Raw genomic sequence first — 26,790 nt, forward strand, 5'->3', positions numbered from 1 at the left:
ATTATTATCATCATTATTGCTATATTATCACCATTGTTGTTGAATATATTATCACCATAATTGTTATATTATCACCATTGTTGTTGTTATATTATCAACATTACTGTTATATTATCACCATTACTGTTATATTATCACCATTGTTGTTGAATATATTATCACCATTATTGTTATATTTTCACCTTTTTTGTTTTCCCAGTAAATTTTGGGGACATTATTTTCCTGTGACTATTTGAGATTAAAAGCTTTTTATAAACAAAGTGACAAGCTATTGTCAACCATGTATTTTTAACATACACTTAGTGTACAAAATATTTAAAAGACACCTGCTATTTCCATGACATAGACTGACCAGGTGAATCCAGGTGAAAGGTATGATCCCTTATTGATGTCACTTGTTAAATCCACTTCAATCAATGTAGAGGAAGGGGATAAGATGGGTTAAAGAAGGATTTTAAAGCCCTGAGACAATTGAGACAAAGGATTTAAGTGCCTTTGAACGGGGTATGGTAGTAGGTGCCAGGCGAACCCGTTTGTGTCAATAACTGAAACGCTGCTGAGTTTTTCATGCTCAACAGTTTCCCCTGTGAATCAAGAACGGTCCACCACCCAAAGGACATCCAGCCAACTTGACTCAACTGTGGAAAGCATTGGAGTCAACATGAGCCAGCATCCCTGTGGAACGCTTTCAACACCTTATAGAGTCCATGCCCTGACAAACTGAGGCTGTTCTGAGGGCAAGGGGGGGGGTGCAACTCAATATTAGAAAGGTGTTCTTAATGTTTTGTACACTCAGTGTATATCAGTCAAGTTATTATCATCACGGAACAGTTTGTGTCGAGGACTGACTATTGCAAACACCCAGGAATAGTATAAATGTGTTCAACACTCTGTCAGATACTGATACTCAATTTCAGCATTCCCTTTTAGAAGACCAACAAAAGAATGCCCAAATGCAGAACATTTTGTAGAAAAGAATGTGGAAAAGCCCATTTCCAACCAGGTGTTTTGTGTATGGAGGGCTTCACCAATTTGTAAATCTTTGGCCCAACTCTCCATCTCATTACCTTATAAATCAGTGGGGATATAAAAAAACTAAAACAAATTAACTTTCCCCATAAGTCAATTACCAAAACACTCAGTTCAAACGCAAACAACAGACAGCAAAATAATGAAGGACCTTTTCAAAACCACAGGGTCCATCTCTGGCATGAGCGTTGTGCTCCCATGCTCCTGGTCCTATAGCCTGTAAAGGAGACCCCGTCAAAGGCTGGCCTGGAGGGTCTCATGCTGTTTCCACATTGTACCCCGGGCCTCCCCACAGCAGTGGCCCACATGGGAAAGCTGGCCAGGCGGCGGGATAAACCAATTACCCCCCCATATGGAGGGGACTCCTGCCGGCACACCATCCGAGGGGCTCCCGGCCTCCCGCTTCCAGGCGCTCCTGGAAACCCCCGGGACGTCGTTCCCTCAGATTCCGTCTGGAGAATTCCCAAAGATGGGAATTGTGTGACCTCAAAAGCCCCAGGGAGTAAATAATATTCAGCTCTGAAATTTGGTATGGTACGCCCCTCAGGAGGACAATGGTGACTTGGTGAGGGAGATCTGAGTTTGAAAATATACTTTTTTGGAGACTTTAGGAGATATGAGTTAGAGTTGAAAGGGGTTCATCATTTTTTCACACCTCAGTTTTGTATTTAGTAGTATTTAAAATGTTGGTTAAAATGCTATGCAATTTAGGGTTTTTCAAGGGTGCTTTTCTAAGAAAAATGTCCTGCCTGAGTTGGCGAACAGCAAACATAGTGGATTTGAGCAGTTTGATCTTATAGGTTTAACCTTAACCTCATCAAGTGGGAGGAGAAGAAAGAGGAAAGTGAGAGAAACAAAAAATAGTGAAGAGATGAAGCCTAGTGGATATTAGCATCAGGAGTTATGATCAAAACCTCACCAAGAAACTAAGTTTGACAATAACCGGACGAACCGAAAGGATAAGAGAAGAGACAGAAAGACATAGAAGAGAGATAGAAAGAGAAGATGGGTAGAAAGAAAGAGGAGAGATAGAAAGAGAAGAGAAGAGAAGAAAGATAGATAGAAGAGAGAGAGAGAGGAGATAGAAAGAGAAGAGAAAGCAAACAGCGATAGAAAGAGAAAAGAGATAGAAAGAGGAGAGAGATAGAAAGAGAAGACAGAAAGAGGAGATAGAAAGAGAACAGAGATAGAAAGAGAACAGAGATAGAAAGAGAACAGAGATAGAAAGAGGAGAGAGATAGAAAGAGAAGACAGAAAGAGGAGATAGAAAGAGAACAGAGATAGAAAGAGGGTAGAGTTAGAAAGAGAAGATAGAAAGAGAAGAGAAAGAGAACAGAGATAGAAAGAGAAAAGAGATAGAAAGAGGAGAGAGATAGAAATATAAAGAGAACAGAGATAGAAAGAGAAAGAGAACTGAGATAGATGAAAAGAAAGAAAGAAAGAAAGAAAGAAAGAAAGAAAGAAAGAAAGAAAGAAAGAAAGAAAGAAAGAAAGAAAGAAAGAAAGAAAGAAAGAAAGAAAGAAAGAAAGAAAGAAAGTTAAAAGTTAGAGAGTTAAAAGATAGAGTTGATCTTGGTGGATAAAGTGACCGGTCTAATGGCTTGAAATTGCCCGCTTGGATTCATGAGGCCCAGTGAGGCTAACAGCGTCTGTGACAATGATCATTATGTCTGTCGGGGCCTTGTCACCGTGGGCCCATTGAGGGGGCCCCATTCAGCCCACGGTCATTTACACTTTCATTGGCAGCTATTTAGTCCCAATAAAACCTTCAACACAGCAATTTGTGAATCCTGCTCAGCCAAGTAGACGTGTGGAATAGGCATTAAAAGGAGTCGCTTTAAAAGTCAATGAATTGTTCCATCTTTTTGGGGGTGGGGCCTTAGATTTTTGGGGGCCGAAAAGTCCCCCTCCCACCTCTGCTCACTCTGTTTCCCAGGCTGTGATCGGGGAGCAACAGCCCCAAAAGAATAGACTGATTCAGCCTACTCATTTTCTGTCCCCCATCTTATCCATTTGTATATCATTTTACTCTGAGTTATTCCATTAACATTAGCACTGCTTATAATTAGGTCGGTATAGGATGCAGTGGAAAAGGGCCAAAGTAGAAACGTGTTGGACAGTTGGCTCTAAACTCCCATTCCCCTATAAAACAGATTATGCACTGTGTTGCATATGGATGGGGGTATAACATCCCATTTAAGACTATTCCATAACAGATATATCAAAAGACACAACAGCCGTGTGCTTTTACATGCTGGTCTTTAGGAGGGGCTCATGTCTCTGGACTTTACTGTTCATGTCTCTGTTGTGAAACACTCTATAGACCACAGCTAGATGGACTGGATAGGCTAAATACAAATCTACATTAATCATTTGCATTCAGACGCAGGTTGTAATACTTTTAAAATTCCGATTTTTGAAAAATCTCATTATTGGTTAGAGCAACCACTCCACCTGTGAGCAGTGAGATTTTAAATGGACCGTTTTCTATCACGAGGGTTATTTGAGGCCATATTAATAATCTCCTTGAACATTAGCCATTAACTATATATTAAGTATTTATTAACTCTTATTATCTAAAAAATTCCACCGTCAACACTGCTGAGATTGCTAAGAGAAAGAGCCCAAACTATCTACCTCTGCAGTCTAATAAAGACTCCCACATTCATCACCTCAGCTTTCTCTCTGTCCGTCTGGTCCACAGTTTGCTGAGCTAGCAAGACTGGCAATACTAATGTGATACAATATTTTATAGTGCCTTGAGTTTTGGCTCCAGCCTCTTCTGAGACGTGAGTTTAAATCCCACTGCTTCCATCTAAAGCCCAGGTCTGTTGAATGTGTCTGATGAAGGACAGAGGGTCTGAGACGTGAGTTTAAATCCCACTGCTTCCATCTAAAGCCCAGGTCTGTTGAATGTGTCTGATGAAGGACAGAGTGTCTGAGACGTGAGTTTAAATCCCACTGCTTCCATCTAAAGCCCAGGTCTGTTGAATGTGTCTGATGAAGGACAGAGGGTCTGAGACGTGAGTTTAAATCCCACTGCTTCCATCTAAAGCCCAGGTCTGTTGAATGTGGCTGATGAAGGACAGAGTGTCTGCGACGTGAGTTTAAATCCCACTGCTTCCATCTAAAGCCCAGGTCTGTTGAATGTGGCTGATGAAGGACAGAGGGTCTGAGACATATAATCAATCATGAAGCTGAAGAAAAATGGTCTTCTTCATTCACGATCCCAGCAGCTCTGTAAAACCCCACTCTGCCTGCGTCACTCAGTCCACTGACTACCCACAATAGAGCAGGAGGGGCTGCCACGCCCAGGCTAACACTGAGGGGAGGAATGGTGATTGGGGGGCAGAGGTGAGGGGGTTTGGGGTTGACATCCCCTCATCTTTCAAACTCTCCCTCTAATGCTAAGGGTTGTCTAACACTTAATGTCAAAAGCTCAATGAGTGAAATGAAAATACATCTTTACCACATTTAACAGTATTATTTTAATAGACAATAGATACCATAGTGCAATAGATGTTTTTGTCATTTAAATGTGTTGCAGAAAATTGTAATGCAAACATTCATGATCATTATTTCCTACAGGAGGAGCTATTTTCAACAAATATTTTCCCATAATGCTCAAGAACCATAATAAAGAATGTTATGAAGAATAAAATAAATATCTTGTTCAAAAGTTTAAGTAATTGCTTGAAAGTGCATTGCAAGTCAATCAAAAAAGTACACAAGAAATCCCCACAAGCATTGCTTATATATTTGGCAATAAATGGTAATCAAACTGAAGGTTTGCACCTACACTGTAGCATCATCCCCATACCCTGTAATAAAACCAAAATGATACAATCAATATGTAAATAAGCAAATCCTTGTGAAAAACACTTCATTTACATTACAATAAAATATTTCAAAACCTATTGTACAAAGGAATAAACAAGACCACATAAAACCTAACAATCAGACATTACATTCATATGATTTCCTGCCACAGTAGTTCAAAGGACACCTCTCACACCGAGACCCTGAAGAGAGCAGCAGTTGGTGTGGGGAGAGACAAGGAGTGAAGCAGCAGTTGGTGTGGGGAGAGACAAGGAGTGAAGCAGCAGTTGGTGTGGGGAGAGACAAGGAGTGAAGCAGCAGTTGGTGTGGGGAGAGACAAGGAGTGAAGCAGCAGTTGGTGTGGGGAGAGACAAAGAGTGAAGCAACAGTTGGGAGAGACAAGGAGTGAAGCAGCAGTTGGTGTTGGGAGAGACAAAGAGTGAAGCAGCAGTTGGTGTTGGGAGAGACAAAGAGTGAAGCAGCAGTTGGTGTGGGGAGAGACAAAGAGTGAAGCAGCAGTTGGTGTGGGGAGAGACAAAGAGTGAAGCAGCAGTTGGTGTGGGGAGAGACAAAGAGTGAAGCAGCAGTTGGTGTTGGGAGAGACAAAGAGTGAAGCAGCAGTTGGTGTGGGGAGAGACAAGGAGTGAAGCAGCAGTTGGTGTGGGGAGAGACAAGGAGTGAAGCAGCAGTTGGTGTGGGGAGAGACAAGGAGTGAAGCAGCAGTTGGTGTGGGGAGAGACAAAGAGTGAGGCAACAGTTGGGAGAGACAAGGAGTGAAGCAGCAGTTGGTGTTGGGAGAGACAAAGAGTGAAGCAGCAGTTGGTGTTGGGAGAGACAAAGAGTGAAGCAGCAGTTGGTGTGGGGAGAGACAAAGAGTGAAGCAGCAGTTGGTGTGGGGAGAGACAAAGAGTGAAGCAGCAGTTGGTGTTGGGAGAGACAAAGAGTGAAGCAGCAGTTGGTGTGGGGAGAGACAAAGAGTGAAGCAGCAGTTGGTGTGGGGAGAGACAAGGAGTGAAGCAGCAGTTGGTGTGGGGAGAGACAAGGAGTGAAGCAGCAGTTGGTGTGGGGAGAGACAAGGAGTGAAGCAGCAGTTGGTGTGGGGAGAGACAAGGAGTGAAGCAGCAGTTGGTGTGGGGAGAGACATTACATTACATTTAAGTCATTTAGCAGACAAGGAGTGAAGCAGCAGTTGGTGTGGGGAGAGACAAGGAGTGAAGCAGCAGTTGGTGTGGGGAGAGACAAGGAGTGAAGCAGCAGTTGGTGTGGGGAGAGACAAAGAGTGAAGCAACAGTTGGGAGAGACAAGGAGTGAAGCAGCAGTTGGTGTTGGGAGAGACAAAGAGTGAAGCAGCAGTTGGTGTGGGGAGAGACAAAGAGTGAAGCAGCAGTTGGTGTGGGGAGAGACAAAGAGTGAAGCAGCAGTCAAACCATTTCTAGTCTCTGGGAGCTGTGGGCGTTGAGAAGAGAGACAGACAAAGGGCCAGGCTCTCTAAGCCTTTCCCCGCTGGGGCCGGCAGGTTGGTGTGGGGAGAGACAAGGAGTGAAGCAGCAGTTGGCTGGGGTGGCCCCTCTAGTGCTGGTTGGATGGGTCCCCTGTGGGCCCCTGCCCTGGGCCTTGTACTCCTTGTGCTCTACAAGTGCTCCAACAGATTTGTCCCTGCTGGTGTTGTGAGCGGTATAGATTCATGAGGAGTAGAAGGGACAACATCTCTCAAACCGCTGTGGTCGTGAGGAACTCATCCCGCTCGCTTGCTGCCACAGCGACATAATCTCTACCATGCCAACTGGGGTAGAAAGAAGAGACTCAATGTGTTCCATTTAAGAAAATAAACCCTACATATAGGTCACAGGGCTCATGGATCGCCACTAGGAACTGGGACACACCCTCAGTCCAGCGGGAACTCACAGGGGTTCTGACGAGCCGCCCAAGCTGATTGGTAGAGGGACATGAAGTCTTTATAGCGGGGGGCACAACCCAGCCAGGCCTCCCCAAAGTGTTCTGTCCCTGTGAATAGGAACTCTCCGCCCCCAGGCTTTACGTGACACTGTAACAGTGTGTGGATGTGACCGTGCCATGAGGAACTGGAACCGGGAACCCCTCTGGTGCCAGTGTGGCGCTCGAACACCCCGCTACGCTGCCGGTACACCCTCCCCTCTGAGACCTCCACCAACGATGTCTGCCGCTCAGCATTGTGGGATACGTTCCTGATGGAGCCGCGAACCACTGGAGGGGCAGAGGAGGGGACTAACATTAGAGACTGTTTTCAGTCATCCCAATCATTTATGGTTAAGTTTTATTGTAATGAAAACCAATTAATATGAACAGAAAGATGAGAAATGTATCAATTAAACAGCCACCAATACAGTATGATTCAGCTGATCTAAATTGTTATGTGCATTTCAATAATGTGTTTTTTTAAAGCGGCCAAGAGGGAAATTAAAAAGTTAACAGGATCTTGCTGTGTGAGTATGAGTGGAAAAAGGATTCAAATCTTCCCTCCAGAAAAGTCACTCTCAGTCTCCACATCCCCCACTCACTCTCCCTCCTCAGTCTCCACATCCCCCAGAGACAAGGAGTCACTCTCCCTCCAAGTCTCCACATCCCCCAAGCTCAGTCAGTCTCCACATCCCCCACTCACTCTCCCTCCTCTCAGTCTCCACATCCCCCACTCACATCCCCCACTCCCTCCCCTCTCAGTCTCCACATCCCCCTCACTCTCCCTCCTCTCAGTCTCTCCCCCACTCCTCTCCCTCCTCTCAGTCTCCACATCCCCCACTCACTCTCCCTCCTCTCAGTCTCCACATCCCCCACTCACTCTCCCTCCTCTCAGTCTCCACATCCCCCACTCCCTCCCTCCTCTCAGTCTCCACATCCCCCAGTCTCACATCTCCCTCCTCTCAGTCTCCACATCCCCCACTCAGTCTCCACATCCCCCACTCCTCTCCCTCCTCTCAGTCTCCACATCCCCCACTCACTCTCCTTCCTCTCAGTCTCCACATCCCCCACTCACTCTCCCTCCTCTCAGTCTCCACATCCCCCACTCACTCTCCCTCCTCTCAGTCTCCACATCCCCCCTCCTCTCAGTCTCCACATCCCCACTCCTCTCCCTCCTCTCAGTCTCCACATCCCCCACTCACTCTCCCTCCTCTCAGTCTCCACATCCCCCACTCACTCTCCCTCCTCTCAGTCTCCACATCCCCCACTCCTCTCCCTCCTCTCAGTCTCCACATCCCCCACTCACTCTCCCTCCTCTCCTCCTCAGCAGTCTCCACATCCCAAGTCTCCACTCACTCTCCCTCCTCTCAGTCTCCACATCCCCCACTCACTCTCCCTCCTCTCAGTCTCCACATCCCCCCCTCCTCTCAGTCTCAGTCTCTCCCTCCTCTCCCTCAGCTCTCAGTCTCCACATCCCCCCCCACTCACTCTCCCTCCTCTCAGTCTCCATCATCCCCCCTCCTCTCAGTCTCCACTCCCCCACTCTCCCCTCCTCTCAGTCTCCACATCCCCCACTCACTCTCCCTCCTCTCAGTCTCCATCCCCCATCCCCCCTCCTCTCAGTCTCACATCCCCCACTCCTCTCCCTCCTCAGTCTCCACATCCCCCACTCACTCTCCCTCTCTCTCAGTCCCCCACTCCAGTCTCCACATCCCCCATCCCCCAGTCTCACATCTCCCTCCTCTCAGTCTCCACATCCCCCACTCACTCTCCCTCCTCTCAGTCTCCACATCCCCCACTCACTCTCCCTCCTCTCAGTCTCCACATCCCCCATCCCCCTCCCCTCCTCTCAGTCTCCACATCCCCCACTCTCCCTCCTCTCAGTCTCCACATCCCCCACTCACTCTCCCTCCTCTCAGTCTCCACATCCCCCACTCACTCTCCCTCCTCTCAGTCTCTCCCCCACTCCTCTCAGTCTCCACATCCCCCACTCACTCTCCCTCCTCTCAGTCTCCACATCCCCCACTCACTCTCCCTCCTCTCAGTCTCCACATCCCCCACTCACTCTCCCTCCTCTCAGTCTCCACATCCCCCACTCCTCTCCCTCCTCTCAGTCTCCACATCCCCCACTCACTCTCCCTCCTCTCAGTCTCCACATCCCCCACTCACTCTCCCTCCTCTCAGTCTCCACATCCCCCACTCACTCTCCCCCACTCACCTCCTCTCAGTCTCCACATCCCCCACTCACTCTCCCTCCTCTCAGTCTCCACATCCCCCACTCACTCTCCCTCCTCTCAGTCTCCACATCCCCCACTCACTCTCCCTCCTCTCAGTCTCCACATCCCCCACTCACTCTCCCTCCTCTCAGTCTCATCCCCCACATCCCCTCCTCTCAGTCTCCACATCCCCCACTCCCTCCCTCCTCTCAGTCTCCATCCCCCACTCACTCTCCCTCCTCTCAGTCCCCCCCCCTCTCACTCTCCCTCCTCTCTCCAGTCTCCACATCCCCCCCCACTCCCTCCTCTCCCCCACTCCCTCCCTCCTCTCAGTCTCCACATCCCCCACTCATCCCCTCCTCTCAGTCTCCACATCCCCCACTCCTCTCCCTCTCAGTCTCCACATCCCCCACTCACTCTCCCTCCTCTCAGTCTCCACATCCCCCACTCACTCCCCTCCTCTCAGTCTCCACATCCCCCACTCACTCTCCCTCCTCTCAGTCTCCACATCCCCCACTCACTCTCCCTCCTCTCAGTCTCCACATCCCCCACTCTCCCTCCTCTCAGTCTCTCCCCCACTCCTCTCCCTCCTCTCAGTCTCCACATCCCCCACTCACTCTCCCTCCTCTCAGTCTCCCCCACATCCCCCACTCACTCTCCCTCCTCTCAGTCTCCACATCCCCCACTCACTCTCCCTCCTCTCAGTCTCCACATCCCCCACTCACTCTCCCTCCTCTCAGTCTCCACATCCCCCACTCACTCTCCCTCCTCTCAGTCTCCACATCCCCCACTCACTCTCCCTCCTCTCAGTCTCCACATCCCCCACTCCACTCCCCCACTCCCTCCTCTCAGTCTCCACATCCCCCACTCACTCTCCCTCCTCTCAGTCTCCACATCCCCCACTCACTCTCCCTCCTCTCAGTCTCCACATCCCCCACTCCTCTCCCTCCTCTCAGTCTCCCCCACATCCCCCTCTCACTCACTCCCCCACTCCTCTCCTCCTCTCAGTCTCCACATCCCCCACTCACTCTCCCTCCTCTCAGTCTCCACATCCCCCACTCACTCTCCCTCCTCTCAGTCTCCACATCCCCCACTCACTCTCCCTCCTCTCAGTCTCCACATCCCCCACTCACTCTCCCTCCTCTCAGTCTCCACATCCCCCACTCACTCTCCCTCCTCTCAGTCTCCACATCCCCCCACTCCCCCACTCACTCTCTCCACATCCTCTCTCAGTCTCAGTCTCCACATCCCCCACTCACTCTCCCTCCTCTCAGTCTCCACATCCCCCACTCACTCTCCCTCCTCTCAGTCTCCACATCCCCCACTCACTCACTCTCCCTCCTCTCAGTCTCCACATCCCCCACTCACTCTCCCTCCTCTCAGTCTCCACATCCCCCACTCACTCTCCTCTCCTCTCAGTCTCCACATCCCCCACTCACTCCACATCCCCCACTCCCTCCCTCCTCAGTCTCCACATCCCCCACTCACTCTCCCTCCTCTCAGTCTCCACATCCCCCACTCACTCTCCCTCCTCTCAGTCTCCACATCCCCCTCCTCTCCCTCCTCTCACTCCACATCCCCCTCCCCCTCCTCTCAGTCTCCACATCCCCCACTCACTCTCCCTCCTCTCAGTCTCCACATCCCCCACTCACTCTCCCTCCTCTCTCAGTCTCCACATCCCCCACTCACTCTCCCTCCTCTCAGTCTCCACATCCCCCACTCACTCTCCCTCCTCTCTCAGTCTCCACATCCCCCCTCCTCTCACTCACTCTCCCTCCTCCTCAGTCTCCACATCCCCCCCTCCTCTCAGTCTCCACATCCCCCACTCCTCTCCCTCCTCTCAGTCTCCACATCCCCCACTCACTCTCCCTCCTCTCAGTCTCCACATCCCCCACTCACTCTCCCTCCTCTCAGTCTCCACATCCCCCACTCACTCTCCCTCCTCTCAGTCTCCACATCCCCCACTCACTCTCCCTCCTCTCAGTCTCCACATCCCCCACTCACTCCCCCACTCCTCTCCTCCTCTCAGTCTCCACATCCCCCACTCACTCTCCCTCCTCTCAGTCTCCACATCCCCCACTCACTCTCCCTCCTCTCAGTCTCCACATCCCCCACTCCACATCCCCCACTCCCTCCCTCTCAGTCTCCACATCCCCCACTCACTCTCCCTCCTCTCAGTCTCCACATCCCCCACTCACTCTCCCTCCTCTCAGTCTCCACATCCCCCCCCTCTCAGTCTCCACATCCCCCCCTCTCTCACTCCACATCCCCCACTCCTCCTCCTCTCAGTCTCCACATCCCCCACTCACTCTCCCTCCTCTCAGTCTCCACATCCCCCACTCACTCTCCCTCCTCTCAGTCTCCACATCCCCCTCACTCACTCCACATCCCCCACTCTCTCTCAGTCTCCACATCCCCCACTCACTCCCCTCCTCTCAGTCTCCACATCCCCCACTCACTCTCCCTCCTCTCAGTCTCCACATCCCCCACTCACTCTCCCTCCTCTCAGTCTCCACATCCCCCACTCACTCTCCCTCCTCTCAGTCTCCACATCCCCCACATCCCCCCTCTCACTCACTCTCCCTCCCTCTCAGTCTCCACATCCCCCACTCACTCTCCCTCCTCTCAGTCTCCACATCCCCCACTCACTCTCCCTCCTCTCAGTCTCCACATCCCCCACTCACTCTCCCTCCTCTCACTCCACATCCCCCACTCCCTCCTCTCTCAGTCTCCACATCCCCCACTCTCCCTCCTCTCACTCTCCCCCACTCCTCTCAGTCTCCACATCCCCCACTCACTCTCCCTCCTCCTCAGTCTCCACATCCCCCACTCACTCTCCCTCCTCTCACTCCACATCCCCACTCCCTCTCTCCCCCACTCACTCTCAGTCAGTCTCCACATCCCCCACTCACTCTCCCTCCTCTCAGTCTCCACATCCCCCACTCACTCTCCCTCCTCTCAGTCTCCACATCCCCCACTCACTCTCCCTCCTCTCAGTCTCCACATCCCCCACTCACTCTCCCTCCTCTCAGTCTCCACATCCCCCACTCACTCTCCCTCCTCTCAGTCTCCACATCCCCCACTCACTCTCCCTCCCCAGTCTCCAGTCTCATCCCCCACTCACTCTCCCTCCTCTCAGTCTCCACATCCCCCACTCACTCTCCCTCTCAGTCTCCAGTCTCCACATCCCCCACTCACTCTCCCTCCTCTCAGTCTCCACATCCCCCTCACTCTCCCTCCTCTCAGTCTCCACATCCCCCACTCCTCTCCCTCCTCTCAGTCTCCACATCCCCCACTCACTCTCCCTCCTCTCAGTCTCCACATCCCCCACTCACTCTCCCTCCTCTCAGTCTCCACATCCCCCCCACTCACTCTCCCTCCTCTCAGTCTCCACATCCCCCACTCACTCTCCCTCCTCTCAGTCTCCACATCCCCCACTCACTCTCCCTCCTCTCAGTCTCCACATCCCCCACTCACTCTCCCTCCTCTCAGTCTCCACATCCCCCACTCACTCTCCCTCCTCTCAGTCTCCACATCCCCCACTCACTCTCCCTCCTCTCAGTCTCCACATCCCCCACTCACTCTCCCTCCTCTCAGTCTCCACATCCCCCACTCACTCTCCCTCCTCTCAGTCTCCCCCCACATCCCCCCTCTCACTCCACATCCCCCACTCTCCCCTCCTCTCAGTCTCCACATCCCCCACTCACTCTCCCTCCTCTCAGTCTCCACATCCCCCACTCACTCCACAGAAATCCCTCCATTCCCTCCTTTCACTCTCTGTGGCCATTTACACTTTCATTAGCCAGCTATTTTCTCTCATCAAAAAGTCGATGATGGCGACTTGTGAGATCAGGGCACGGGAGTCAGCCTATAAATGAAGTAGACTCAATGGTACTATTGCTTCTGCTCTGTTGCAGCCTTTGGCCAATGGGTCTCCCATTGTGCAGCCTCAGCCCTCACATCTGTCAGGCCCCTCTGCCCAGCTACAGAAGCTGTTCGCTGGGAACAGATTAGGCCCACTACCACCCCCCCCAACACATCCACACAGACACAAAATCTCCTTTCCAACACCCACTCACTCACTCACTCACTCACTCACTCACTCACTCACTCACTCCACCCCAGGCCTTTGTAGAATAAATGAGTGGTGATACCCAGCTGATGAGGGGACAGATTGGGCTACATGAATCTATGGAGAACTAAGGAGATAGGACACAACGAGTCAAAAGCTATAGTTGTTTACCGTTTTTATAAATGTTTGATATAGGATCTAGATTTGTAAATAAGAACAATAATGAATTATTTATGTTTTATTGATACATACCAAAGTCACTGCTGCAGATGGCCAGGAGGAGCTCTGTGTCATTGCAGGGACGGCAGCTAGCTGTGGGAGGAGAGAGAGAAGTTTATAGTGTTGGTCTATGCAGAGGAAAGGGACACACATCACCCTGTGGAGCAAAAATGCACATCCTTTCACTTCACTTGTCTTCTCACAACTCTCTCTCTCTTATCACTCTCTCTCTCTCTCACTCTGCCCACTCCATACTCTGCATCACCACCCATTTCTCTCTTTCTCTCATATTAACCATCATCATCTACACTTCTTATAGTGATCATCTTACTGGACACTATCACCCTACTGTGAGGGTCCACTTCCAACACTTCAGACCACAACTAACACCCTACTGTGAGGGTCCACTTCCAACACTTCAGACCACAACTAACACCCACCTGTGAGGGTCCACTTCCAACACTTCAGACCACAACTATCACCCTACTGTGAGGGTCCACTTCCAACACTTCACACCACAACTATCACCCTACTGTGAGGGTCCACTTCCAACACTTCAGACCACAACTATCACCCTACTGTGAGGGTCCACTTTCAACACTTCAGACCACAACTAACACCCTACTGTGAGGGTCCACTTTCAACACTTCAGACCACAACTAACACCCACCTGTGAGGGTCCACTTCCAACACTTCAGACCACAACTAATACCCTACTGTGAGGGTCCACTTTCAACACTTCAGACCACAACTAACACCCTACTGTGATGGTCCACTTTCAACACTTCAGACCACAACTAACACCCTACTGTGATGGTCCACTTTCAACACTTCAGACCACAACTAACACCCTACTGTGAGGGTCCACTTTCAACACTTCAGACCACAACTTACACCCACCTGTGAGGGTCCACTTTCAACACTTCAGACCACAACTAACACCCACCTGTGAGGGTCCACTTCCAACACTTCAGACCACAACTAACACCCTACTGTGAGGGTCCACTTTCAACACTTCAGACCACAACTAACACCCTACTGTGATCGTCCACTTTCAACACTTCAGCCCACACCCATCACCCTACTGTGACGGCTGGGCTTGAGATAACTGATTGATGGATGGGGATTACAGACAGCTTGCCACTCCATTGACACACACATACCAGCAGCTCCATCCCTCCGTTCATCCATCCCTCCTCAGTTCATCCAGACAACAAGGCAAGGGGTCAGATGGAGGAATGTCTGGCATGCGTCTCTACTCCATTCACATCTCCTCCACCATACTAGCACTGCCCACACAGATCAAAAGCCTTGATGAGTCTCAACCTCCATGTTTGACTTCTATTGTTTAGCGGTCTAATTGAATGACCTGACTGGTGACCCCAATCACTGGTATCCTCCACTGAACTCCTCCACTCTGTCAATATTGGGAGAGAAGGACTCAGACAGACAGACATCACCAGGACAGGAGAATGACGTCACCCCATTGAGACAGGCCCACACAGAGATGAGGCATCTGTAGAATCCAACAAGTATTTGCTGTCTCCATTGAGATACCCGGGGGCCATTGGCCCTCCGCCACCCTGGCCCCTGCTCCCTAGCTTTGTCCCTCCGGTGGAAATGAGACCACCAGACAAAACAACAGACCGGTCAGCAGCTGCTTCCTAGACCAGGCAAGATTAGATTTGGTTTTTAATTGGATAATTGACTGATTTCTTTGGGCCCCAAACTGTCCCTCAGTCTCCCCAGCACACCCCTCCACCCACACAGTGAATGGGCCCACCTCTTGTGCCATGTGCTGTGATGCTAGGAGTTTATTGTCTTCTATGATTAAGTTAGAATGTATCAGTGTTTTATTATTCATGCACTTTCTTGGAAATGGTTAAATGATGGTCAAGAAGATGAGTCTAAAGTAAAAACACTTCAAAACAACTGAAGGTGATGATTTGCATTAAGGATACTTGTTGATCACTTTCATTCTTCACTGCAATGTTCTTTTTTGACACCAATACAACTGACAAAACATACATTATTTTTGTTATATCAATAAATGATTATGTCTATTTACAATTGGGATTGCAACTCCAACAAAAGTGTCAAATTAACATCTTATGACCATGTCATACAAATAGAGAATTCGTATCGTCTCCAAATTTCAGTGGTCAAAAGTTCTTAAATTCGAATAATTTAACGTAGCCTACTACTTGGGTCGTTTTTTGTGGTATCTGTACTTCACTTTATATTTTTGACAACTTGTACTTTTACTTCACTACATTCCTAAATAAAATGTACTTTTTACTCCATACATTTTCCCTGACACCCAAAAGTATACGTTACATTTTGAATGGTTAGCAGGACAGTAAAATGGTCCAATTGACGCACTTATCAAGAGAACATCCCTGTTCATCCCTACTGCCTCTGATCTGGCAAACTAACTAAACACAAATGCTTCGTTTGTAGATTATGTCTGCGTGTTAGTGTGCTCCTGGCTATCGATAAATAAGCTTGTGCGGTCTGGTTTGCTTAACATAAGCATTTTTTTTAAATGATTTATACTTTTACTTTACATGCTGAAGTATAGTTTTGCAATTACATTTACTTTTGAAATGTAAGTACATTTAAAGCCAAATACTTTTAGACTTTTACTCAAGTAGTATTTTACTGGGTGACTTCCTCTTTTACTTAAGTCATTGTATATTAAGGAATCTTTACTTTTACTCAACTATGACAATTGGGTATTTTTTTCACAACTGTCAAATACTCACCCTGCAACAGACTTTGGCCGAGGTTGGGCGCAGTGGTCCGATCGCCCAGCAACTCATATCTGAAGCCTACTGCGCGTTGGCTGATATCCCTCTGCGGGTTCGCCAGGAGGAAGATGGCTGGCTTCTGAGGTCCGTCCGCCGGGAAACAGAACACTTGCTCCGGACGCCCTCCATCCGTCATCAACAGGTCAAGTTCCCCGGCCCGCTCGATGTAGACGCTGGCACCGTTGAAGCTGCGGAACGGTTTGATGCAGACCGTTGTGTGGCGCGCAGAGGACAGGTTGGGTTCCAGGACGACCCGAAGCGCCTGGCCCGGGTAGACCCACTCCACCGAACCCTCTGTGCAACGCAGCCGCACCTGCTGCACAGTCCGCGAGTTAGCCGCAGCCTCACGCGCCAAACCACTGCAATCCATGAACAAGGAGAATGGTTCAAATGGTCAGACTCACTCAGAAAACAACGCAGAGAATCCAAGTGTTAAAACATTTATTGTTTTGGCAAAACCCATTTATAGGATAACTGCAAGTAGTGCTATTGCATATTATTGTTGTTGTTGCAATAATATGCAACAATAAGAATACACAATTACCTGAAAACGATGAGGATATTGGTATAAACAGATAATAACCATAAATATTTAGACAACAAAGTTTTTAGAACGGCAAACGCAATCTCAAAGTCAATTACCAGTTTGGAATTCTGGCTACTAAAAAAAAGCAGAATCCCTCACCTTCCACTCCAGTTGCATAGGTCTGCCGCGCAGGGAGACAACCAGCAGAGGAACAGTACATACATGAAAATCAGCCTTAGAGTTGGTGACATTGCAACAACCAAATATAGGAATAAAAATAGAATCCAAAATCAACTTGGCGAGAAAACATCACCAATGTTCCGCTCCAATCATTCTGCTAGCTCACTGAGATGCTCTCTTAGCAACATCTGTGGACGCCTGTGACTGACGCTGCGGCTGCGTTGTATGATTAGCCACGTGCACCCTCGCCCCCTGACAGCGTTGGTAGAAAATGGATGTCCTCGCTATGTGTATGTGTGTATGTGTGTGGACGATTGTGGTTGATACAACCGGGAATGGATTTCGTCATCATTACCGTTGGACCACAATGGAAATAAGCTAATAAGCTTAATTGTGTTATCCTTGATGATTTTCTTAAATTGTATGTGGAGGCGTCACTGGCTGGAGCGCGCTTATGTATGTATTTTACAACTTGTCAAATAAATTCAATCAATCAATGGCGTAATTACCAAGCCCAAAGATTTGTAAATCGAAACCGTTTCAAAGGCGGTATTTTTTATTTGTCGTGACATCATTTATTGATAGAAGTTGTGTAAAATGGAAAAAACAACATGTAGGCTATTTGTGGCAAATTGTAGGTATCGGTTATCAATCGGAATAGCCTGTGGGTCCAATAATCGGAAAAGGTTGACCAAAACGTAATTACATTTTTTTAAATCGCATTATTTAGGCCTACGTTCCCACACGACTTAATACGCGTTCAATCTGTTTTAGCTTTTGCTTTAGGTTAGTTCAGTGAAAAGACGATCCGCAGTACAGGCTCCAGCCATCTGTTACCTTCAAGTGCACTGCGCGACTCACAGCTTTTCCACACCTGGATAATTGGAGCTTTTGTGAAACTTTGGGAAATAACTGCCGACAAATGCCAATTACTTGTTATTTCGAAGCCTTTTATTTATGTAGGCTAGTATTGATACGTATTTTCCGAACACTTTATATTTGCACATTCAACCCCTAAACATTGGCCTATAAAAGTAAATAACTCATAAAATAAATGAACAAAATAATACGATTTTGTTTGTATATATATGCAGATAATTTAAATCGCATTTTGTAATGATAGGCTTGGTTCTATAAAAACGAATGGTAGGCCTAACGGCCACAGATAGTATAGTTTGGGTGGTGAGTGGTGGTGAAGGAGATGGGGAGGGCGAGTAACGGTAATGATGACGAAATCCATCCAACTAGGAACAGGCCCAGGCCAAGAACTGAAAAAGGTATAACGTATTTTTGATACTTGGGCTCTATCTAGTGGCCGTGTACATGTACTGCACATCTGGAAAATGCAGGTCATGCGCGTCTCGGTTTAACGTTAATGAGGGTGACAACCTGTGAACAAAATAGCAATCCTTCTGGGCCCAAGCAACAAAAGGTGCAAGTCAAGACCATGGCGACATCTTGCGGGGTTTTTCAGCAACCACATGTGTATAATACTGTTGGTTGTTCACAGGACTTGGTTGGCCCCCCTCCGGTGGTGCGAGATCAAAGGCTTATACGTTTTGATGGGAATGTAGTTTGGTAAATTGCACTCATATGGAGAATTTAGGCAGATGTTTTCTCAGTTGCGGGGAAAGTCCTCTGCTAGGGTATAGGCTTACGAAAGGGATATGTACTTTCCTCAACCAGGTGGAAATTTAACAGACATAGGCCTACTGTGTAGAAATAACACAGTCTATAGGCTAGATTTTTTAAATTGCAAAGAGCTCAAATAGGGCACCTTTCATTCATTTTAAACATTAATAATGTATGTATTTCTTAACCTACATTATTTTAATGTAGTCTATAAAAAGTATTTCGAACTATACCCAGGAATAGCTATTATTTTCAATCGTCTATCAGAATTCAGCTGTAAGGGAAGGCCTTGTAAATGTCAATGGCAGTTGAGTGGCTCGCGCTGTTGTCACAGCCAGGTTCATTTTCACACGCGCTCTCAGGTTGGTCTGTTTGAGTCACGTGTTCGGAGGCCAGAGCCCAGTTCCCTGGGGAGAGCAACATGAATGGATACTTTGTTATTCTACAAAAAGAGAGAGAATAACCCTCTAGTCCGAGTGGCATTCAGCCCCCAGACTGACTGAATTCTAGGCTAGTGGTTCAGTGTCCCATAGGGGCAGGCTAGCCATCTGGCATTTCGGGCAAATGCCAGAAGGGCTGGTCCATTTTTTGCCTGCATAACTTGTTTTTTTCTTCGCAAAAGTATCATTATCTGGCTAATAATGGGGGCCTCAAGCAATAAAATGGGCTCGTTTGGGGTCCTCAAATAATGGGCCAGAGTGTTAGAAATGCCAGAGATGATGTAAGGTCACAGTCAGCCTCTAGCTCAGCTCCAGCACTGTAATATTTCTGTCTCCCTGCAGGCATGTCATTTACATTTTGTTACATCATCTGTCCATAAGACGCATTAGCTAATTGGCCAAAGTAATATTTTTCCTTAATGTGGTATTATAACTCCTATTGAATAATATATATTAAAATCATAAATAATAAAATAAAAGGCTTATGGCAACTTAGAGTTGAGTATGTGACACTCCACCCGGGTCTTGAGGGTTACTGCCGTACCTGCAAGGGCAAGCACCCCATCCCATATCGAGGCACGACCACATCATATGAAAATAGTCAAATATGCCACACAGACGTTCCATCATCACACACATCCAGCAGCATCCGCGTTTCATCTGCACCTTTTAAACGATCATGGCCCTCCTGCCCAGGACCAACCCATGGCTGGCTAAAACGGTCCCCGATGGCAACCACCTGCAATGAGACTCCCGTGCCCTCTGGTCCCTGCATTGTAATATAGCTTACTCAACTGCCGTGCGTCTGGCACCGTCTATACATTGCTTGTCGCAAAAGACATATGCTTAGGCCTAAAACAATTAGGAGACATAACGTTGCACATACACATGGGTTGGCCTATAGTCCCGGGCGTGCGACAGAAATTGATTGCAGTAGATAAATGGTGTGTGTGGCCTACTGTATTAATATTGAACCTTTATTTAACTAGGCGAGTCATTTGCTCAGTTTATAAAAGGAGGCGTGGGTCATCAGGGTGTGTGATGATGAGTCATATTTCGTACTTTCCAAAAGATAGAAACGTCAATTGTTAGGTAGACATGAATGTAAAAACTTGTATTATATTAGGCTATAGATAACTAAGCAAATCTACAACGCAGAAGCCATTAGATATTGGCATTATCAAAAGTAGGAATACTTCTAAGATGCAGTTGGACATGATATTTTGAATTGTTTTTAATAAGCGTTCGACTAATTTAATTAAAAGGTTGTGGTCCAATTCAAGATCCAAAAGATGAAGCAGTCTGTGGCCCCATGTGTGCCATTTCTTTCGGCAGTCTGTCAATAGACCTAAGAATAATAAGTCAAGTGATCAAATATTGACTACATACATGCACGTTCTTGTCTGCTAAACAAGACCCCATGCGAATATCCATCTAGATTGTGAACAAATAATTAGAATGGACAAAATTGGTCTAACGAGCAATAGATCATCAAAACTCATTAGCTCGCACCATGACCAATGCTTCAGAGCTAAACGGTAATTAATTGTTATCTACCCTAAGTGAAGTAAACCTACCGTTTAGACACCGTAAAAAAGTTCAACTCTGACCAGTCCGGTCCTTAAACACCGAATTTTCTTGACACAACTAATTGTTTGCCTGAAGAAACCCCAAACCTCAGTTAATCATTGTCCCATTTAATTATCTTGTTCGAAGGTTTCTTCAAGCAAACAATTAGTCGTGTCATGAAAATCCACTGACGGGTTATTTTGAATATTGCGCAAAACAATTCCAAAATGGCTATTTGAATAAACCAACAAAATACATTTTTACAAATGATTACCTCAAATCCCAAAACAAATTAACTCAGCATCGGAAACTGGTGTGTTTTGCTCGTGCATATTTCTAAAGCAGTTCAGTGGAAGTCATAACTAAAATATCGCCAGTCCCAGTCCCAGCTGTGCTGAACTGATTTGACACACATCAGGGAGTCCAGGGAACATTTCAACCGCCGAGCTCCAACTGCACTGGCTGCTGCACCGGAGCACAGAGTTGTGTATTAGGGTAATTGTTAACTATAGGTCAAGGTCGTCCATTGAACCTTACATTTTCACACGAATATTCTCGATTTATTGCATAGAATATGCTATGGATAATGGAAGGTATTTTCCAAATATTTTTAAATATTAGGCCTATTTTACACTAGGTAGGTCTACATGCATGTCTATCCTTGCAATTATGTTTATACAAAATGTGAAAATATTTTTTAAATATATATTTTTAAATGTGTACAGAAAATGGTATGAAACATTAGGGAAAGTCCTTATTGCTATATTAAATAACAGCTATTACATACCTCTATAGCCTACCACATTTAAACCAGGCTGAATTGAAAGCCCCATTAGAAGGTGAGGAATTGTAAGACTCTTAATTAATGTATTTAAAAGTTTAAATTAAAATATGAAATAGTTATCCCAAAAATTATATTCAAATAATCTATATAGACATGTTTAATTTGGTCATTATTACATTAAATACTTTGGCATAATACATATTAAACATACAACTCTGGATATAGTTAGGCCTATAGAAAATGTATCTCAAATGATCATGATTAAGCTATTACTAACTTCTTACAAATAGCTGTTGCATTGTTAGTCATGTTATGTGAAGCAGATACTGACTTCATTTCATCTATTATCTTTGAAGAAACCTTTGTCTGTGCTGCTCTCTTTGATGGTGACTGTCAAAAAGTTTGTTGTCACATCGGTTACCACCACCTTCTCAACATTATCCAGACAAGGCCTCCAAGACACTGCTGACTGCTCTCCAGAACTCCTCGATGCAGGTGATTTGGCGACAACAACGGGCCTAGACTGTTGCATGGATGAAGAAGAGTCACTGGCTCTGTAGAAATGGTTTTTGGACACATGCTTCAGTTTGGGTTGTGGGACAGACATGCCCCCAGGACATTCTAAAGTCCTGCGGCCCTGTTGATAGAGTCTAGCCTTATGGAGGAGTCTAACGTCATGGCTATGGGTGCCAGGATGGGACACAGTCCCCACCCGTCTTTGAGCTTTGTTTGATTTTGGCACAATGCTCGTTCCCTCTTGAAACCTGCGTGTCAACTGGATGACACTTCTCTTAGATGTTTCGCCTTCATGATGACAATGTCTGGACATTTTAGACAGACCGTATGGGACCTGCTGCTCCTCTAACTGACTCCTCTTTGTGGGCTCCTCTGTTGGACAGCTGTCTGGCTCCATGTTGAATCGTAAACGCAACTTGGGTTTAGGTCCCCTTTTTTTAGGGATGTTGACAAATTCCTCAGCCATGAATGGGTGTGGAGGCGCCGGTCGCGGCCTTCTCTCTGTCTCTGGCAGTCTGACCCTCACGCTCTCTCCTCGGTTGACCGTGCTAGGGGGAAAGATTGTGGGCACGACAGCCCGTAGTCCCTCTCGAGCTCTCGGTGTAATCATAGGCATCGGAACAGGGTATGAAACACGAATCCCCCTTGGCATTTCTCTTCTGCATTCATAAGTCTTTGCTGTGGCTTTCGCCTTTGCCTGTATAAAGGTGGTCAAGTTAGATAAGTATGGGGGTTCATAAACATGTACTTGGAAGGCTAAATCCTGTTATTAATAAGCTGTATCATTGCAGATATTTTCCAACAATGAAATAGGCCTATAGTCTATTTGACATTGTTCATCCACATGCCATTTCTCTACACCAAAATCCTTATTACAATGATGCCAATTTGGTTGGTAATGACAATGTTTGAACAAAAAGTAAGCCCCATGCATTCTCTCTTTTGCGATACATTTATTTCCCACTTTAACTTGGAAACGTGTGTTACTTTATTCAACTTGGAGTTTGAACAATAACATCACACTGGAAATTAAAGCAGAGGTAAAAAATGAAAGAGCAAGATAACAGACAATGTTGCACTTTCATCAATTTATTAGCTGAATATCAGACATTTTCTAGTCTGACATTCTATCAGACCACAAGACTCATGAATCAATTGTCGGAAAACATAGGTGATGAGTAAGAAAAGAAATATGACTGAAACATGGACTAACTAACTCATGACAGTCACTGTTAAATTTCCCCACCTTCAGCAGAAATGTCTCCGGCTTCGGTCCCCTCTTCTTAGGCCCAAATAACTCCCTTTCACGCTCCCTGTGAAATAAATACATATAATTTTCGTATGAAACGCAACTCGCTCGAAATAATTGAGTCATATTTGAGTTGTTAAATGCGTGTCGTCTGTTGGGGATAACCCAAGATGACATATTCGCACTCTGCCAGAAGAGGCCTGCTGTGCTGTCAAAACCTTACCTTTCTTCGAACGCAGCGAAGAGGCGCGCATCTAGAATGTTTTCCTCTGGTTCCCAGGTGCTATATCTATCCAAAAGAACGATACGGTAGCGTAAGAAGAGTATCACATTTGTGGCGAAAGCGTTCACCAAATGAAACCATGTCGGCTAAGAATCTCGTTGCTTTCATTATGGCATTGCCTTTGCGGACAGCGACGTATGTGGAGGTAGCAATCTGCTAATGTTAGCAACACTCTTGTCCTGTGCTTGTGCGTTAAAATAGCCTAAGCAAAGTACGCGAATGTTACCAAAACCATGCCCTGTACGCAATCAACAAGCCTCGGTTACATGGCCTTAACATGTCATGAGCACACGTTGGTGCACATAAAAACAAGCATTCGAGAGATAACACGACAGGCTGGAAGCTCTGCTGTCAGCTTCCAAACCAGAGTGTAGCCTACTCACTTTTTAGACCAGCCCTTCCATTTCACAAGGTATTCCATTCGACCCTGCAATATAACAACAAATAGGTAGAGAATTAGGCCTACTTATTGTCGATAGAATGTCATTGCGATGGTGCACAAACACACGATTAGCATACATTATTGTTAGAAACGCGGAGGTGTAACGAAAATAAACTGCGTACTCTTCTTATGCGTTGTTTGATGATGGACTCGGCAGCGAAGACACGCTCTCCAACAGCCGATAACTCCATGTTTACTTCAACCTCGTTTATAAGCTATATATATTTTTTCTATCTACAGCCCTCGCTGTTTAATTCCACACATCCCATAATACGCTCAGTGAGGAAGACGTCATCACGTTTTATATGGGTTGCCAAGCACCGCAGTCGGTGGGACCGTATCTGGTAGAGCGCATTGGCTCAGCTGTTGCTACGTGCTCTGGGTTGCTAGGTGAAGGGGAGGAGTTAATTCCTATTGAGTCTAAGGAAATGACGCTGATTTGGTGGTTGTCTGGTTTGTGCGCAGGAATGTCTTTGGCATAAGCGAATAAATAACCGTCTGACTATGGCACACCAAAGTATTATCCATTTGAAAATAATTTGTTAATTTAAATTCATTGTATAGTCTACCCAACCTCTTACCTTGCATTGTGACTATTTCCTTGAACAGATCTTTAAATAGCCAGTCATCGGCATTTAGAAATATAAAAAAGAGCATTAATTTATTTGATATGAAAATATCAAAGTGAGAATCAATATGAACATGACCTTGAGGCTCGATTGTATTTCCACCGAATCTAACTGATAAGCTAGTTGCCAGGAATCCCATGCACCAACCTAAATACAAATGCATAGGATAGCTATGTGTAGCCTGGAGATGGGAATGTATGTTATTTTATAATCTTGCGCTATTGTTCATTAATGTCCAACTACGTGAGGCTAAACTCTACAAAGGTCAATTAAAATGGACCTTTCAAGTATATCATTTTCATGAAGATATTGTTTGTTTTTCATAGGTAATTTACTTTATTGTGGGGTGCTGAATCTCTGGTCTCTCTGGTCTTCCGATAGTTTAAAAAAAACTAATTCGGTTGAAGATTTATGAATTTATGAAAACAATTAAAAGTCCAATTAAGAAGAGTTGAATTTGAAGTTTTACTGTCTGAAGATGAATAGGTAAACACAACTGAAAACGATCAAATATTTCAAACACAACTTAGCCATAGAAATGTGAACATATGATAACATAGCCATAACACGAATAAACAGGTCTCTGGAAAAAAGAATAACATGATAATGACATATAACATAATCTAGCACAAGGTAATAACAATAATGATGTGTATACTTACTAATAATAATCATAACAATATTAATACATTGCTAAATAACCAAATTACTTCAAATAAATTATGTTGGTTTGTTAAAAATGTATACCAGTTTTTGTATTTACTATAACGAATGTTGTTGTTTATTATTATTATTATTATCAAGACGCTATGGTTGCTTTAATTGCCTCATGAACTTATACATTTCTTTATAATTAGGCTTACTTACGAAAGTTTTTAGGCTTTGTGTTTTTCATAACGATTTTGTTTTTATACGGAATTTTTATACATGAACACAGAATAATCTGATTTACGCCTCCTATAATAAAGAGATAACTCTGAGATCTGAAACAGATCCTACAGAAACATACATTCATTTGAAACCTATAGTATTTGAAACCTATAGTATTTGAAACCTATAGTATTTGAAACCTATAGTATTTAAAACCTATAGTATTTGAAACCTATAGTATTTGAAACCTATAGTTTTGAAAAAAATGTGGCGTTCAGTCCTCGTTAGGTAACTTATTAAACAAATTAATAAAAATATAAACCCCTTGAGTTCTGTCCCTTGATCCATGCAAACTACAACCGTTCTTTAGTGAAAAATAAAGGGTACTGAAGGCAGAGCTATGAATAACATAAAGATCAAACTGCGAAAACCCATGTTTGTTATCTTCTGAATGTATTTAAGAGTAGGCCTAAGTCATTAGAGTACAGTGTTATACAAGTCCAAATCAAAGGTTAAACTTTTTCAGAAAAGGAAATTGGGAAAAATCAAGTAATCAACTGTAGCCTGCATTTTTTTGTACACAACTACGTTGTACAAGTAAGATACTAATCTATAGAAAAGGGGCATAGTTACCAAAAGGAATCATACGAGTTGTGAAAATATAATGAGACAACGAGATATGTATGAATTTGATTTAGATAGATAGAGAGAGAGGGAGAGAGAGAGAGAGAGAGAGAGAGAGAGAGAGAGAGAGAGAGAGAGAGAGAGAGAGAGAGAGAGAGAAGGAGAGAGAGAACGCGAGAGAGACTTACATATCATACTAATAAACATTACATTATAGCTATTTTACAACTTTGTATGATAACGAAATTATGGAGCGTTTCTGTCAACAATGTGATTTGATATATGACTAAATTACTCAGGCGTTTCCACAATATCAAAAGAAACAGGGAAAGCCTGCTGTTACACAATTACAGTCTATTACTGAATAGCATACAAAGCATGGCTAGTGTGCACAATGTGTGATAATATAGTGTTTATAACGCCTTAGTGGTTCATCAAACCGACAATATGCTTCGGGTTTGGAAAGAAAACGTTCGTTCGTTTGGTGGAATGGCTCTAGAGCCTATGCGAAGGGGAGAGCAGAATGTACATCGGATTTGTTCCGTATTTGACCTTCAGATGCCAGATTATTTCGCCCTACACTGTTACCCAACAACACATGTTCAACATAACACGTAGATATGGCCACTGTAGCCTTATTACGGACGAGGAGACAAAGGACAGCGGACAAAAGATGCATGGGATGCATTGGAAATCATATGCCAACACCATTTTGATACGCTCAAACCATGATACCGACATTTCAGCGCAATGTGGGTATTAAAACGACTACATTTTATGAAGGGAACGCGTTAAGCCTAGGTAACACCTAACTGCAGGACTCCATATTTTGTGGTCTCGGTGATTGGTCTCAGCTTTACTGCAGTGCAGCAATGGCGACAGCCATACATGGATACACAGTGCGAGTTGGTAAAATATTATTGGCTCGCTCGTTTCTGGGCAACCG

General features: G+C 45.8%; 2 protein-coding genes across 2 annotated transcripts; both read right to left on the bottom strand.

Annotated features, from left to right (window-relative positions):
• Positions 1-6,408: 6,408 nt before the first annotated feature.
• On the bottom strand, positions 6,409-18,620 carry LOC123999154 (meteorin-like protein). The gene is made up of 4 exons (XM_046304621.1): positions 16,786-18,620; positions 16,056-16,459; positions 13,324-13,383; positions 6,409-7,071 (listed from the first exon to the last, which is right to left on the bottom strand). The coding sequence occupies exons 1-4, from the start codon at positions 16,875-16,877 to the stop codon at positions 6,734-6,736; spliced, it is 894 nt and encodes a 297-aa protein (XP_046160577.1). The 5' UTR covers positions 16,878-18,620; the 3' UTR covers positions 6,409-6,733.
• Positions 18,621-21,383: 2,763 nt separating this feature from the next.
• On the bottom strand, positions 21,384-24,054 carry cbx8a (chromobox homolog 8a (Pc class homolog, Drosophila)). The gene is made up of 5 exons (XM_046304620.1): positions 23,844-24,054; positions 23,663-23,706; positions 23,220-23,285; positions 22,994-23,060; positions 21,384-22,444 (listed from the first exon to the last, which is right to left on the bottom strand). The coding sequence occupies exons 1-5, from the start codon at positions 23,910-23,912 to the stop codon at positions 21,569-21,571; spliced, it is 1,122 nt and encodes a 373-aa protein (XP_046160576.1). The 5' UTR covers positions 23,913-24,054; the 3' UTR covers positions 21,384-21,568.
• Between the last annotated feature and the right edge of the window lie 2,736 nt (positions 24,055-26,790).

Source organism: Oncorhynchus gorbuscha, linkage group LG16, assembly GCF_021184085.1.
Source record: "Oncorhynchus gorbuscha isolate QuinsamMale2020 ecotype Even-year linkage group LG16, OgorEven_v1.0, whole genome shotgun sequence".
Lineage (NCBI taxonomy): Eukaryota > Metazoa > Chordata > Actinopteri > Salmoniformes > Salmonidae > Oncorhynchus > Oncorhynchus gorbuscha.